At 48.1% G+C, this 16,509-nt stretch overlaps 1 protein-coding gene across 2 annotated transcripts; it reads left to right on the plus strand.

Moving 5' to 3' along the window:
- The first annotated feature begins 4,004 nt into the window (after positions 1-4,004).
- On the plus strand, positions 4,005-16,509 carry LOC143833900 (uncharacterized). 2 transcript variants are annotated; one of them, XM_077330176.1, is made up of 2 exons: positions 4,005-5,214; positions 11,178-16,509. In XM_077330176.1, the coding sequence occupies exons 1-2, from the start codon at positions 4,962-4,964 to the stop codon at positions 14,012-14,014; spliced, it is 3,090 nt and encodes a 1,029-aa protein (XP_077186291.1). In that variant the 5' UTR covers positions 4,005-4,961; the 3' UTR covers positions 14,015-16,509. The 2 variants fall into 2 exon arrangements, with proteins under 2 accessions (XP_077186291.1, XP_077186292.1); XM_077330177.1 differs by having other exon boundaries at positions 11,181-16,509.

A 16,509-nucleotide genomic window follows, 5' to 3' on the forward strand; every position in this document is an offset into this window, starting at 1 on the left:
AGAGTGGTAAGGCAGCCGTCTGAAAGCTTTGCCCATGAGGCTGGGAGTTCAATCCCAGCAGCCGGCTCAAGGTTGACTCAGCCTTCCATCCTTCCGAGGTCGGTAAAATGAGTACCCAGCTTGCTGGGGGGTAAACGGTAATGACTGGGGAAGGCACTGGCAAACCACCCCGTATTGAGTCTGCCATGAAAACGCTGGAGGGCGTCACCCCAAGGGTCAGACATGACTCGGTGCTTGCACAGGGGATACCTTTACCTTTACCTTTAAGTGTCTTAGAAGTAATATTGAATATTAAATTTCCTATGTATCCTGATTAGATGTTATTAAGTGTAATGCCAGCATATATTCCTCAAAATATTCCTCAAAAGGCTGAAGATTTCTTCTTTCATGCAACTACCACGGCAAGAATAGTAATAGCAAAGATTTGGAAACAACAAGAAATACCAAAGATCAAAGACTGGATAGACAAACTTGGAGAATTATTCAAAAATGGCCATGCTGACTAGTCTAATGAATTATAGACTTACAGAAGAGTTTAATGAACCATGACTTTTTCTCTACAGACTAAATAGACAGCAAATAAGTGTATTAAATGAACAAGTGAAGGAATATCCCTAGATGCTTTCAACTTTCGATATATCTAGATTCTTTTCTGCTTCTCTCTATTCGTTTCTTATAAAAACCAATACAAGCCGGTAATCCCAGCATTCAAACAAAAAAAAATTTATTCCGTCTTTTTTTGCCTCCTCCCATATCTGGAAATACAGATCCAAATTGTGGCCAGGATATTTCCTGCCCAGGAATTAAGATTGTGTGCACATACACTCACATACACACTCCAGTAGCAGATTGATGTTTAAACCTCTCTCCCAGCAAGCCGACTCAGGGAGATGAACAAACTTATTTACAAAACTAGTAAGAAAGCCCACTGCAAGCAGGAATGCAATGGGGGCTCGGACTCAGGAGACACCGGGAGGTGCAGATCTCTCTCTCGGTGTCTCTCTCCCTCTTGCTGCATGTCTCTTGGTGTGCCTGGCAGCAGGAAGCAAAGCAGGTAATTACAGCTGGTTTGCAGGAGGAAAGGAGGGCTGGTGTGCAGTTTGGGGCAGCTCTGTACTTCTCTCTCTCCCTCCGTTGCAGCAGGGTCGGCTCTCTCTGGGTCTCTCTCTGCCTTCCTGGCAGCACGAGCAATAGGAGGGAATGAGGGCTCATGTTTGGTCTGGCAGGGCTGTGTGTGTCTCTCTGTTTCTTGCGTGTCTGAGAGGAACGTGGCTAGCATCCACGGAGAGAGGGCGGGAGCTGTAGGGGCAGGTCGAATCAGGGCTGGAGCTGATTGGCCCTATTACAACTTGGACAGCCAGACACGTCCCACCCCCCCAGGCTGTTTCACAAATATATAAAGGAACCATGGATAAGGAGATATATATAGATATAGATGGGGGGGGTGTGGCAGGTGAAAAACAGCAGCAATATTTCCACAGAGTTTCTAAGGTAGGTGGGGCCATAAATAGGCATCCATGTAGCATATGCCATGGTTCTGGGGCCCCACAGATGCCTTCCCCCTTGGGGATGAGTCCTGGTGCAATGAGACCTGCAAATCCTTAAACCAGGCTTGCCCCCCCCCCAATCATCCCACCCGCTAGACACTTGTTTGGGGGTTACTCAAGAAGGGGTCTTTTGTGTGGCAGCCCGGCAAGGATGTGTTTCTGGAATAGCCTCCCCAGGGTGCACCTGGTCCCCTCTCTGTCCCTCTTCAGAAGGCAGCTTTGTGTACAACTGCATTTCGATGGAGGTCACTTTTCATAGAATCATAGAATCATAGAGTTGGAAGGGGCCATACAGGCCATCTAGTCCAACCCCCTGCTCAACGCAGGATCAGCCCTAAGCATCCTAAAGCATCCAAGAAAAGTGTGTATCCAACCTTTGCTTGAAGACTGCCAGTGAGGGGGAGCTCACCACCTCCTTCGGCAGCCTATTCCACTGCTGAACTACTCTGACTGTGAAACATTTTTTTCCTGATATCTAGCCTATATCGTTGTACTTGAAGTTTAAACCCATTACTGCATGTCCTTTCCTTTGCAGCCAACGGAAACAGCATCCTGCCCTCCTCCAAGTGACAACCTTTCAAATACTTAAAGAGGGCTATCATGTCCCCTCTCAACCTCCTTTTCTCCAGGCTGAACATTCCCAAGTCCCTCAACCTATCTTCATAGGGCTTGGTCTCTTGGCCCCAGATCATCCTCGTCGCTCTCCTCTGTACCCTTTCAATTTTATCTACGTCCTTCTTGAAGTGAGGCCTCCAGAACTGCACACAGTACTCCAGGTGTGGTCTGACCAGTGCCGTATACCAGTGGTCCCCAACCTTTTTTAGGCTGGGGACCGGCAGGGCATTGGGCCGCGCCCGCAGGGACCGCGCCCGCGCGGGCCACGCCCACGCTTCGGGCAGCGGCCGCGCCCGCGCCCGCAGATCGGGCCGCGCCCGGCCGCGCCCGCCGGCCGCACCCGCAAGCCGCGCCCGGCCGCGCCCGCCGGTCGCACCCGCGAGCCGCGCCCGGCCGCGCCTGCGAGCCACGCCCGGCCGCGCCCCGCCGGCCGCACCTGCGAGCCGCGCCCGGCCGCGCCCTCGGATCGGGCCGCGCCGGCGCGGCCCGGCCCTGATTCCTTCTCCCCGCCCTCCCGCAGTAAGTAGTTTCCTGGGCCGCAAGCTTGCGGCCTGGGAAGTTTTTTACTGCGGGGGTGGGGGGGGCGGGGAGAGGGAGCCGCGGCCCGGCGCCATGGCCTTTGCGGCCCGGCGCCGGGCCGCGGCCCGCAGGTTGGGGACCACTGCCGTATACAATGGGACTATGACATCTTGTGATTTTGATGTGATGCCTCTGTTGATACAGCCCAAAAGGGCATTTGCCTTTTTTACCGCTGCATCACATTTTGTTATTGGCCGTCCTAATGGGAGTTTTTAAACCAGGGCTCCGTCAGGTTTTATAACTGCTGTTTCTGTGGTGTTTGTAGAATGAATTATACTTACATTCAGCACAAGCAAGGGAGAAAGGAGACAAACAAGTGATTTAAATAAATCACTAATTGCACTTTGACCCGGGGGGGGGGGGTCTTTACATTTCCCAAACACACACAAATTACAGGACTTCTGATTTGTTTTGTCCACCCACAGAGGACAGGAGGACGTTTTTGGTAGAAGCAATTTCCCACCAGCTGGCGGCCCTCCCATACAGTCACTGGACCTGCCAGAGGAGAGAGCGGATGAAAACTCCGGCCACCCTTTGCCATCTCGGCTGGCAGCTGATCGCAGATAGAAAGATGGCCAAAACGCCACATGGTGCAGCCAGTGTGTGGCTGCTGGACTGACTGACAGCTGGGAGGGGTGGCTGCCACTAGTTTACACAGGAGAATGGGGCAGATTACGGGCGGCGGGGCTATTTAGGACAGCCGAATAGAGCCTCCATGCTCAGAGGCAGACCAGTCCTGTCTTCATCCCCTTTCCAGGCTCGGGCCGGTGGAAACGCAGAATCCAGACCCGCCCCAACCCCGCAGCGTCTTCCAGGGCCGCCCCCGACTTCTCCGGGGCGCCGCAGGAGGAGGACGGAGGCGCAGGAGGGATCCTGAACTAAGGGGAGCCGGAGTCAAATGGGTGGGGTGGGGGGGCGCTCCCACCTGCCCCTCGGCTTCTGCTGCAGGGAACTACAACTCCCGAAACCCCGCGCAAACCCCGGGGCGGATCGGCCGCGCCCCCCTGGCTGAGCCTGCGTGTCTTTGGGGGGTGGGGGGGAGGAAGTGCGGATTTGGGGGGCGCGGGAGATCCGCCGCCCTTTGTGCGTCCCGGAGCCCCTTTTCCCCGGCCGGAGGGAGGGAGGGAGGGAGGGAGGACTCGCCTCTTGGGGGAAGGGGGCGCAGCCGAGGTGGGTGCAGGCCAGGGGGAGGAGGAAGGGGTGGGGGAGATCAGGGTGCTGCCTGGGCGGGGAGGGGGCGGGGGGCGGCGGCTCCAGGGGGGGGTCTCGGCTGCTCGCCCACCCGATTGCAGGGGCGGGAGGAAACTTGTGGTTTCTTCGCTTCTTTTCCTGTCGCCCCGGATCCATCTGCAAAAGGTGGCCGGGCCCAGCGGAGGGTCAGGAGGCAGGAAACCCAACCCCCCCCCCCTTTTAGGAAAAGCGTCACCCAGGAATCGTGCCCCCCCCCCCAGGAGAGTCCCAGTCCGGGGGCGCCATTCAGCCCCTTCCTTGGGAATCTTCCATTGCTAAACTCCCTCCCTTCCCCCTTTCCGGCTCTTTCCTTCTCCGCCTCCTCTTCTGCGCTCTCCCAGCTCTGCTTCTTAGCAGCTGGTGTCATCCTCCAGGTGTGGGGTGTCTGTCTCCAGCTGCCACCTCTCTGCCCCGCTGAGATTTCTCCCGAGGCTCCAGGAATATTCCCACCCAGATGTGGCAACCCAGTTTGCAGTCTTCCACTTCCCCTGGGGTGAATAACCTGGACGGAGGGTGTAGCCCTGTAGATTGCGGCTGAGATCAGGGGCTGCTCCAAGCCGAGAGTTTCCTGGGGCACAGAAAGCTAGCCCTTCAGGAAGGCCCCCTTGGAGGACTTGTCCATGAGCGGCTACTTTTCTGCAGGCGGGGAAATGTTTTGTGTGGAGGCAGGGGCCAGCATGCGAGGCCCTCCCCCCAACCCTCCGTCTGCCTGCGTTCCCAGACTTAGGCAGATTGTAATGGGAGCCAGGGGGGAAGAGACTCAGGGCCTTTTCTTTGTATTTATAGGGTTTGGGGATATTATTGTAGTTAAGGGAACCGCCATCCGGGTCTGCTGGTGCTGAACTCCATGCAAGATTCAAGGACATAGGATGCAAGAGAAGTCTGGTTAAGCACTCTTCTCTGAATCCATCCATATTCTTTGGAGCATTGTTCCAAGATGGTTCCCCTCTGATTTTCTTTTACTCCTCAGAGTCTAAAAAGACATCTTGAATGCTTCTTGCTGTTAGGTTGATGTATTCCATATTTTTCTTTCTCATGATTCACTTGTGGGATCTTGCTTTCCTTGACTCTCAGGGACAATCAGAGAAGATGAACGGGGGAAATCCCCCCTCAGGGCCGCCCGTGTCCTTCGAGGAGGTGGCCGTCTTCTTCACGCCGGAGGAATGGGCCCTGCTGGATCCGGCCCAACAAACCCTGTACTGGGAAGTCATGCGGGAGAATTACGAGGCGGTGGCCTCTCTGGGTAAGGGTCTCGGCTCTTTTATCATGAAAACAGAAAAGGGATTGTCTGTGACAAATCCAGGCCATCACAAGCAGGTAACAAATCCCCCAAATTACTGCTTCCCCATGCTTCTCTGACCCCAGCTGGCTTTACCAAATTGCTTAGCCCCCCCCCCCATCTTTCCTCTGTAGTTGTCCACTTGCCACCACCTGGAGAAATTGATATTTTCGTAGAGTGCCCCAGGCTGACCTGTAAATTAACTCATGAAGGTGCATTTTATTGAGGGTTGCCTTCATTTTCCCAAGAGCTATGAGAGTATGGACTCCCAGAAGTGTCTCCCTGCTCCAAGGTGCAGGTTTTACCGTTTTGGTACCAAGGATGTGTAGTTTAGTGGACTGAGTTGCCAAACTCCTGTTGGAGTACTGAAAGAAGAGGAACTGTTTCTTATACTCCGCTTTTTGCTGGCCAAAAGCGTCGCAAAGCCTCTTTCGGTGGCCTTCCCTTCCTCTCCCCACAACAGACACCCTATGAAGTACGTGGGGCCGAGAAAGCTTTGAAAAGATTGCTCTGTGAGAACAGCTCTAATGGGACTGTGACTAGCCCAAGGTCACCCAGCTGGATGCAGGTGGAGGAGCAGGGAATCAAACCCAGTTCTCCAGATTAGAAGCTCCCACTCTGAACCACTACACCATGCTGTCTGGTTGAAGTTGACTCCAGCTGCACTAAATGGCCCTTTTTTGCTGTCTAAGACAGGTGTAGTCAACCTGTGGTTCTCCAGATGTTCCTGGACTGCAATTCCCACGAGCCCCTGCCAGCAAATGCTGGCAGGGGCTTGTGGGAATTGTAGTCCAGGAACATCTGGAGGACCACAGGTTGACTACGCCTGGTCTAAGAGACCCCGTGCTCCGTTTGAATTTGTATGGTTGCGTATAACCTCTGAATGAGCTGAGGAAGGTTTGTGAAACTGGCTCATATCCGGGATGCTGGTTCTCCTACTCACTGTTCTTTGATGTTAATGTGAGGACATTTTTCATCTTACTCTGCTTTGTGATATAAAGATGTACCGGTTCTTCCAGATTAAAAAGGCTGAAATACAGTTAAAACAAAATCAAGAGTCCAGTTCCTCAGAGTGCTTGCCCTCGAAAGCTCACACCTCGACTAAATCTCTGTTGGTCTTAAAGGTGCCGCTGGGCTCTGATTTTGTTTTGTTGTGCTGTTTCAGACCAACACGGCGACCCGCTTGAAATACATTTAGCGCAGTTGAAGTCAACTTTATTGTCAGTTAAGAGCTGACAGAGGGAGGAAAAATCAGTCTTTTTTGGGAGGGGGGGGAGGGTGTTAGAATTGCCCAGGGGTAGTCAAACTGCGGCCCTCCAGATGTCCATGGACTACAATTCCCATGAGCCCCTGCCAGCATTCGCTGACAGGGGCTCATGGGAATTGTGGTCCATGGACATCTGGAGGGCCGCAGTTTGACTACCCCTGTGAGGTCGGAAACAGGGAGCTGTTTACCTTGTGTGTCAATTGGAGATCCGAGGAGGTTTCTTGGGTGAAGTTTCCCCGTTCGAGGAACCAAATGTACTGAGGCGTTACATCTGCTTTTCTCAACTTTTTTTCCACTGAGAACCCCCTGAAACATTCTTCAGGCTTCAAGAAACCCCAGAAGTGGTGTGATTGTGCAGAAGAGGGCTGGGAAGCCTCGCTGTAGACATGCCCACCCAGGACCCCTCCCTTTCCCACCTCCTCCAGGCCTATTATTAGCTAATTGGGGGTGGAGGGGTGATCGGTCAACATGACCATATGTTGTCATATTACCTGATATTACATTTGTTTAACCAATATTTTAAAAAAATATTAAAAATTAATTAAGTCCCACCCATTCAGGAAACCCTTCCAGGGGCTGTCAAGTAACCCCATGGTTCCAGGAAACCCTGGTTGAGGAACCCTGCGTTACGCAGTAGATACCTAAAAACATGTTCCTTGAATCGGCCCCACTCAGTAGATTTGAGTCGAATTCTGAATTGACCTCTTTAGGATTGCTCTGTCATCGTGTTTACCTCAGAGGTTTCCTGAATAAATGACATGCCCAATCGGTTTTTCCTAACAATGTGCCTTTGCGTCCAACTTTTGCTCCTTTTCAGCGGGACTATAAATAGTTTTGATAATGCCCAAAAAAGCCTGGGTGTATTCTTGGTAGCATAAATATTATTGGAATGTCTAAACACTTTTATAGTGTTTTTCTGTTCCCCCTTAAATACATGTTAGAACGGGGCCTTGATTCTCTCTCTCTCTCTCTCTCTCTCTCTCTCTCTCTCTCTCTCTCTCTCTCTCTCTCTAAATCTCTGTCTGTCTGTCTGTCTCTCTGTCTCTGTCTCTGTCTCTGTCTCTGTCTCTGTCTCTCTCTCTCTCTCTCTCTCTATCTATCTATCTATCTATCTATCTATCTATCTATCTATCTATCTATCTATCTATCTATCTATCTATCTATCTATCTATCTATCTATCTATCGTGTGGTTTATATTACCGCTGCTCTCAGCAACTGCCTCGCGGTGGTTTACAATATCGTCATATAAATCATACATAATAATATATCCCCATAAAATCCTGTTGGGAACCCCATTAAAACAAAATACTAAAATTCCATACAAGTCATTCTGAATATAATTTACATCCTACATGAGTCCGTTGGGTGGAACTAGGAGGGCCAATAGAAAATTGGAACGATTGGGACAAGGGGGCCCACGGGAACAAGGCTGGTCTAATTCTGGCCCCGGTCCTAAGGGGAGAGGGGTGCCCGATCTAGTCTGTACTACTACTACTACTACTACTACTACTACTACTACTACTACTACTACTACATTTATGAACCACCACTCCCAAGAGGCTCGTGGCGGTTAATAAATTAAATAATATACTTCAACTACTAGTTGTATATTTGTGTGCCGTACATTGTTGAGCTTCCTTTGACCACCCAAATCCCTTAGAAAGAACCTTTGCCTCTGGCAAGAACAATCTCTATCTCAACAATGACGTAGGAGGCAGCGTGGTGGTGTAGTGGTTAAAGAGCAGCGGACTCTAACCTGGAGAACCGGGTCTGATTCTCCACTCCTCCACATGCAGCCAGCTGGGCGACCTTAAGCTAGTCCCATTTCTCACAGAACAGTTCTCTCAGAGCTTTCTCAGCCCTACCTATCTCACAGGCTCCCTCTTGTGGAGAGAATAACAAAATCAGAGTCCAGGGGCACCTTTACAAGCAACAAAGATTTATTCAAGGCGTGAGTTTTTTTGTGTGCAGGCACACTTCCTTTGTCTGAGGAAGTATGCCTGCACATGAAAGCTCACACCTTGAATAAATCTACGTTGGTCTTAAAGGTGCCACTGGACTCTGATTTTGTTGTGCTACTTCAGACCAACACGGCTAGCCACTTGAATCTATCTTATGGGGAGAGAAAGGGAAAGGTGTTTGTAAGACGCTTTAGGATTCCTTTGGGTAGTGAAAAGCAAGGTATTATGAACCAGCTCTTCTTGTCGTTTCTGAGAGCATCGATAAGCTGCAGAGATGGTGACAGGAGAGATTAACCATATCAATGCAGCCCTGTGATTTAGTGGTTTATTTATTTATTTTATTATATTTATATACCGCCCTCCCTTGTGGCTCAGGCCGGTAATGTACTGCTTTTTGGAAACAAAGCACTTAGTTTACATGAGTTGGACATGGGGAAGGGGAGGTGTTATACACTGTTATTGTTGAAAAGTCTCTGGAACCTAATTTTATTGAGAGCAAGCCCCACAGCAGGGGTGGCCAAACTGTGGCTCTCCAGATGCCCACGGACTACAATTCCCATGAGCCCCTGCTCTATGGTTTCAAGAGAGGGGGGGAGTTGATGTTCTGCACTGCTCTCTGTTTCGATTTCACTGTTCTCCTGAGTGAGTTAAAGTCCTCGCGTAGACGTCACAAGCTCCCTTGAGTAAGCTGTGAAATAAATTAATCCAAGCAGATTCTGACGGGCTCCCGGGTTTGTTGTTCCTGTTTCGCGTGAAGCTTCTTCACAGAGCAGCAGACAAGGCTTGATATGTTACATATAATCCACTCCACATGCAGTCTAAATCTCCTGTCAGGCTGATCTGGCAGCATGGCTCCTTTTTTCAAAGGCAGAAACAAGCAGCTTAAGCAGTCCTAAGACTGTTCTTGGTCTTCTTCTCACTCAGCTTAAAATAGGGCTTGATACTCTTTTTGGATGGGGTGCAACAGGTACAGTGTGAGTTATTGCTACATTCTGAAAACCCAAAACCAATGACTTCCCTTTCCATCGTTTGGATGGCTTGGGAATTCCTGTCACACAGGCTTCCATGTCACAGTCTTGTGCATTTTACATGGTTGCAGGATTTTGTAAGGTTTGCATGTTGTGGTGCTTTGTTAGGCATTCCGCAGGGCCTGCAAAAGAGAGCTCCTCCACCAGGCATTTGCTTGAGGCAAACAGACCCCAAAACATCTGCTGGTCCCATCCCATGACCGAACCATCTGGTCTACCCAAGGATTTTGTCAGTGTTTCTGTTCCTGTTAAAATATTGTTCTGGTTAACTTGTTGTTATGATCATTATATTGTTACAATGTCCTATATAATTACCCTATGGTGTCTATGTAAACCGCCCAGAGCCGTATGGAAGGGCGGTATACAAATCTAAATAAATATGATTCAGGCAGACAGTGTGATGCGGCAGTAAAGAAGACAAATGTAGTTTTCGACTGTATCAACAGAGGCATCACATCAGAATCACAGGATTTCATAGCCCTTCTGTCTGGACCTCACCTGGAGTCCTGTGTGCAGTTCTGGAGGCCTCATTTTAAAAAGGACATGACAAGATTGAGAGGGTGCAGAGGAGAGCAATGAGAATGATCTGGGCCTGGGATCCAAACCCTGTGAGGAAAGGCTTGGGAATCTTCAGCCTGGAGAAGAGGAGGTGGAGAGGGGAAAGGATGGCTTTCTCAAAGTATTTGAAAGGGTGTCACTTAGAGGAGGTAAGGGAAAGATTCCTGTTGGCAGCACAGGAGAGGACCAGTGTAGAATGTTACACGCTAGATATCAGGGAAAAAAATTCACAGCAGAGTAGTGCAGCAGTAGAATTGACTGCCTAAGCAGCAGCTGGATGCTTTAGGCTGATTCTGCATTGAGCAGGGGGTTGGACTAGATAGCCTGTATGGCCCCTTCCAACTCTATGATTCTATGACTAGATGGCCTGTATGGCCCCTTCCAACTCTATGATTCTAGATCTATTTGGTCAGGTTTTTCATCACCATAATAGCCTTTCTGTGTGACTGGCATAATTGCAGCACTTGAGAGCTGCCTTAAAAGCAGAGACCTCTAATATGTAGTATCAGGTTTGATTCCGTACTCCTCCTCCATATGCAGCCAGCAGGGTGAACTTGGGCTAATCACGGTTTTTGCAGATTTCTCTCAGTTCCACCTACCTCACAGGGTATTCATTGTGGGGAGAAGAAGGAAAGGCTATTGTCAGCCACTTTGAAGACCCCTTCAATCAAAATCATGCTTCACCCCTTCCTGGGACACCCTGGAAGGAGAGAGTTGGGTTGTGAGGGGGAGGAATTCTCCAGGCTGTTCTCTCCCTACCACTATTTCTCATGTTTTTCTCTGGATCCCCTCTTGTTACTACATACACAAAACAGGTGAGATGGGCAATGTGGAACTGGTGGTGCTCATTAGCCTACTGAGGAAGTGGTAGGTTTGTTGTGTGGAGGCAATGGTGCCATTATAAAACCGCTCTATTCCATATTGGTTAGACCTCATTTCCCCTATTGGTCCCTCAGTACCCATCTTTCCCTACCTGTCCTTTTTCTCTTGCTTGTTATGTAAATGCACTTCCAGGCTTCTTATTTGGGAAAGGACCATTTGGTAATGACAAGCTATCCTAAATGTTCTTTCTTTCATAGAGCTGTTATTTGATTTCTCTCTCAACTTTCCAGCAGGAGATTCACCAGAGAGACAGAAGAACCCAGGAGAAGTGTCTTTAGAAAGAGACAAGACTCTGGAGGTGGAACTTCAGAAGATAGAACCTCTGAGCCCATGGAAAAGGAAAGGAGAACAGAAGTGGAGCAATAAATTGGTTGCCTGTCAGGGCAGAAACATATATGACATCTCAGCACAAAGCAAAATGCAAAAAGAAAATGGAAGGAATACATGCCCTATGAAAGAGGTAAGGTTCAGCTGCGAATCCAGCATTAAAAAAGACCAGAAGATCCAAATAGGCACGAAAACATATGACTTCCTGGAGTGTGTGAAGAGCTTCAGTTGGACAGATAGCCTTATTTTTCATGAGAGGATCCACACAGGAAAGAAGCCCTATCAATGCTTGGAGTGTGGAAAGAGCTTCTCTCAGAGTGGCAGCCTCACTGATCATCAAAGGATTCATACAGGAGAGAAGCCCTATCAGTGCTTGGAGTGTGGAAAGAGATTCAGGCAGAGACAGCACCTTATTTCACATCAGCTTGTTCATACTGGGGAGAAGCCATTTCAATGCTCAGATTGCAGCAAGAGCTTTTACGATAAATCAGGCCTTAATCGGCATCAAAGAATTCACACAGGGGAGAAGCCGTATCAGTGCCTGGATTGTGGAAAGAACTTCAGACAGAGACACCACCTTACTTCACATCAACTCGTTCACACGGGGGAGAAGCCATTGGACAGAACAGAGAAGCACTATAAATGTTTAGAGTGTGGAAAGAACTTCTCTCAGAGTGCCAACCTCATGAACCATCAACGGATTCACACAGGAGAGAAGCCCTATCAGTGCTCAGAGTGTGGAAACAGCTTCAGATGTAGAGTCAGTCTCATATCCCATCAGCTCATTCACACTGGGGAGAAGCCATTTCAGTGCTCAGATTGTAGCAAGAGTTTTTATGATAAATCAGGCCTTAATCAACATCAGAGAATCCACACAGGGGAGAAACCCTATCAGTGCTTGGAGTGTGGGAAGAGCTTCTCTCAGAATGGCAACCTCATTGACCATCAACGGATTCATACAGGAGAGAAGCCCTATCAGTGTTTGCAGTGTGGGAAGAGCTTCAGACAGAGACAGCACCTTATTTCACATCAGCTCACTCACACTGGGGAGAAGCCATTTCAGTGCTCAGATTGTAGCAAGAGTTTTTATAATAAATCAGGCCTTAATCAACATCAGAGGATTCACACAGGGGAGAAGCCCTATCAATGCTTGGAGTGTGGGAAGAGCTTCAGACAGAGACACCACCTTATTTCACATCAACTCATTCATACAGGGGAGAAGCCATTTAATTGTTCAGATTGTAGCATGAGCTTTTCTCATAAATCAGACCTTAATCAACATCATAAGATTCACACAGGGGAGGAGCTCTATCAATGCTTGCAGTGTGGAAAGAACTTCAGTCAGCATGTAAGCCTAGTTACACATCAAAGGATTCACACAGGGGTGAAGCCCTATCAGTGCATGGAATGTGGGAAAAGCTTCAGTCAGCATGGAACCCTTGTTACACATCAAAGGACTCACACAGGGGAGAAGCCCTACCAATGCTTGGAGTGTGGTAAGAACTTTTCTCAGAGTGCCCACCTAACTAACCATCAACAGATTCACACAGCGGAGAAGCGCTATAAATGCTTGGAGTGTGGAAAGAATTTCTCTCAGAGTGGCAACCTCACTGACCATCAACGGATTCACACAGGAGAGAAGCCCTACCAATGCTTGGAGTGTGGAAAGAGTTTCAGGTGTAGAGTAAGCCTTATTTCACATCAGCTCACTCACACTGGGGAGAAGCCTTTTCAATGTTCAGATTGTAACAAATGCTTTTATGATAAATCTGGCCTTAATCAACATCAGAGAATTCACACAGGGGAGAAGCCCTATCAATGTTTGGAGTGTGGGAAGAGCTTCAGACAGAAACACCACCTTGCTTCACACCAGCTCATGCACACTGGGGAGAAGCCATTCAGTTGCTCAGAATGTAGCATGAGCTTTTCTCATAAATCAGGCCTTAAGCAGCATAAGAGAATTCATACAGGGGAAAAACCCTATCAATGCTTGGAGTGCGGGAAAAGCTTTAGACAGAGCCACCATCTGACTTCCCATCAGCTCATTCACACTGGGGAGAAACCATTTCACTGCCCAAATTGTACATTGACCTTTTCTCATAAATCAGACCTTAATCAACATAAGAAAATTCACACACGGGAGAAACGTTATAAATGCTTGGAATGTGGGAAGAGCTTCAGACATCATGTAAGTCTTGTTACACATGAAAGGATACACAGAGGGGAGAAGCACTATCAATGCTTGGAGTGTGGTAAGAACTTCTCTCAGAGCGCCCACCTCACTAACCATCAACGGATTCACACAGGAGAGAAATGCTTTAAATGTTTGCATTGTGGAAAGAACTTCTCTCAGAGTGCCAATCTCAATAGCCATCAACGGATTCACACAGGGGAGAAACCCTATCAGTGCTTGGAGTGTGGAAAGGGTTTCTCTCAGAGTACTAACCTCATTAACCATCAACGGATTCATACAGGGGAGAAGCCCTATCAGTGCCTGGATTGTGGAAAGGACTTCTCTCAGAGTAGCAACCTCACTAGCCATCAACGCATCCACACAGGAGAGAAGTGCTATAAATGCTTGGAATGTGGGAAGAGCTTTGGACGAAGTGACCATCTTACTTCACATCGTCAGGTTCACACGAGAGAGAAGCTGTTTAATTGCTCAGATTGTAGCAAGAGCTTTTCTTTTCAGTCAAGCCTTAGTAAACATAAGAGGATTCACACAGAGGAGAAACCGTAGAATATTTTCAGAATAGGAAAAGTTTCAGTCTAAGGTTTACTCATCCCCAAAGAATTCACATTAGAGGGAAAATGTCACATTGAAGCGTTCACACAAAGCACTGTCTCAGTGCTTAGACTGAAGCCAGAATCTCTCGAATCTGGTGTTACTATAGTCATGTTGATTCCTGCAGAGAACTTGCATAAATCCCTGTGTTTTTTTCTCCATCACTGAATTACAGAGTAGGGAGAGATCTCTCACTGTGTTTCATGCTCAAATAGGAGACCTGCAATTGGAGTAAGATAGAGGGGCTTCTGTCCTTTGATCGCTTGTCAGATCGCTGATTACAATCCTGAGATCAAATGACAACATTATGACATTATAATGAGAGGGTGTGCTTCCCCTACACACAACATATAGAAATAACCATTAAAAGAAAAGTTTAAATTTTACAGAACTTCCCATACTAGCTAGGTGTTGATGGACTTGAGTGATCATCTTCCTTAAGAATAAAACTTGAGTAACAGAAATTGGCCATTTTGGTGGAGGTTTGCATGGAAGAAGGATTTATAAAATGTGTCCAGGCTGCCTTGGGACTTAGATTAAGGGGTTGAGGTGCGTGGAATGCATGCCCTTGTAGAGTTTTTAAATGTAATGACACATGTGCCAGATTGGCAGGGGTGAAGGAGCTGGGAACATGGAATGTGTAGGCATCTTCCTTCTAGAAGTGCTGGGGGCAAGTAGTCTATGATCAATTAATGAAGCCTGCCGTTCAGCCCATACCCTGTTTCTAGAAATGCTGTCAGTGGCTTTTTCTTTCTTCTTTGCTAATCTGGCACTTAATTTTTCTTTGCCAGGTGATGTAGAACTAGGCGTTAGTCTAAAGCAAGGTTTAAAGCTTGTTCTCTCTGTCTAGCCCATCCCAGAATTTCTAACATAGATATAGCTTGCTTACTACGCTGAGCAAACGAATGGGGTGGGAATTGGATGCATTAGATTGGTCTCCTTTTCCGTGTATTGACGCGATGACTGCTAAGCCCCAGTCATTGGGAATCTGTGCTGCCTGGTCAGTCGTCGTGAAAAGAGTGACCAGGACTGGCATCCGCCACTCAGTGCTTGTCTTAATCAACTCTGGGGGTGTCATGTCTTCAGTTATTGGAGTGGTGGTGGGTCTGAGTATGGAGGCTGACATCATACAGACCTCAGTGTTTGGTTCCACAGCTAAAGGATGTGAAACTATCTCCCCTGGTGTTGGCAAAGACTGTGCAGAATAATTTGGGAGCTTCTTCCTGGAATCGTCTTGAGACAAGGTGCCAATCGTAGCTTTACTTTTGCATCTTAACTCTAATTAGCACTTCCTCAAAACTTACCCCTACTACACACACACTCACCCCTTTATGTATCACTTGAGGAAATCTGTTTCAGTGTCTCTGAAGAAGTTTGCTAAGATACATGCTAAATCTCTAAGTCCCTGCTTCTACCCAGAATTGAACTTTTGTTCTTGGAGTTGCCACGGGACTCAAAATTTGGTCCCACGTCTGTTCAACTCTTGTATTTGTATGCTGATTTGCTACCATTCACAGGTCTTAACAGCAGCTTTAATCCCAGCCGTACTTTTGTTTACACATCTACTCTAACTAGAGGGGATCTGATCACCATCTTCAAGTATTTAAAAGGCTGCCATGTAGAGGAGGGAGCAGAGTTGTTCTCTCTTGCCCCGGAGGGACAGACCGGAACCAATGGGATGAAATTAATTCAAAAGAAATTCCGTCTAAACATCCGGAAGAAGTTCCTGACAGTTAGAGCGGTTCCTCAGTGGAACAGGCTTCCTTGGGAGGTGGTGGGTTCTCCATCTCTGGAGATTTTAAAACCAAGGCTGGATAGCTATCTGACGAAGAGGCTGATTCTGTGAAGGCTCAAGGGGGTGGCAGGTTACAGTGGCTGAATGACAGGGTTGTGAGTGTCCTGCATAGTGCATGGGGTTGGACTAGATGACCAAGGAGGTCCCTTCCAACTCTATGATTCTATGACTATATAATTCTTCTAGGGCTTCTTGACAACTAACCCTGTGCTGCCACCTATATGTAAAGCTTGAGGAAAACTGTTTCAGCATATCTGGCGAGGTGTGCGGGCACAAGAAAGGTTGTACCCAGAATTAACCTTTGTGGGTCTTAAAGGTACCACTGGACTCACTTGGTGCTGCTTCACACTGATACGGCTGCCTACCTGAATCAACACATGCTAGAGTCATACAGTTCTTGCATCTGTAAATTCTTGTATTATGTCGTCTGCTAAGTTTCTGCTACTCAAAAGGTTTTACCAACTACCGTGATCCAATCTTAGCTATACATTGCCCAGTTATTTAAGCATCTTGACTCTAATTAGTCCTTCCTGGCAATTAATCCCCCCCCACACTTCTTCCTATAGCTAATGTTTGGTGACCTGTTTCAGTGTATCTGAAGGTGTGTGCATGCACACAGAAGCTTGTACCAGGAATAAAACGTTGTTGTTCTCTC

Source organism: Paroedura picta, chromosome 3, assembly GCF_049243985.1.
Source record: "Paroedura picta isolate Pp20150507F chromosome 3, Ppicta_v3.0, whole genome shotgun sequence".
Taxonomy (NCBI): domain Eukaryota; kingdom Metazoa; phylum Chordata; class Lepidosauria; order Squamata; family Gekkonidae; genus Paroedura; species Paroedura picta.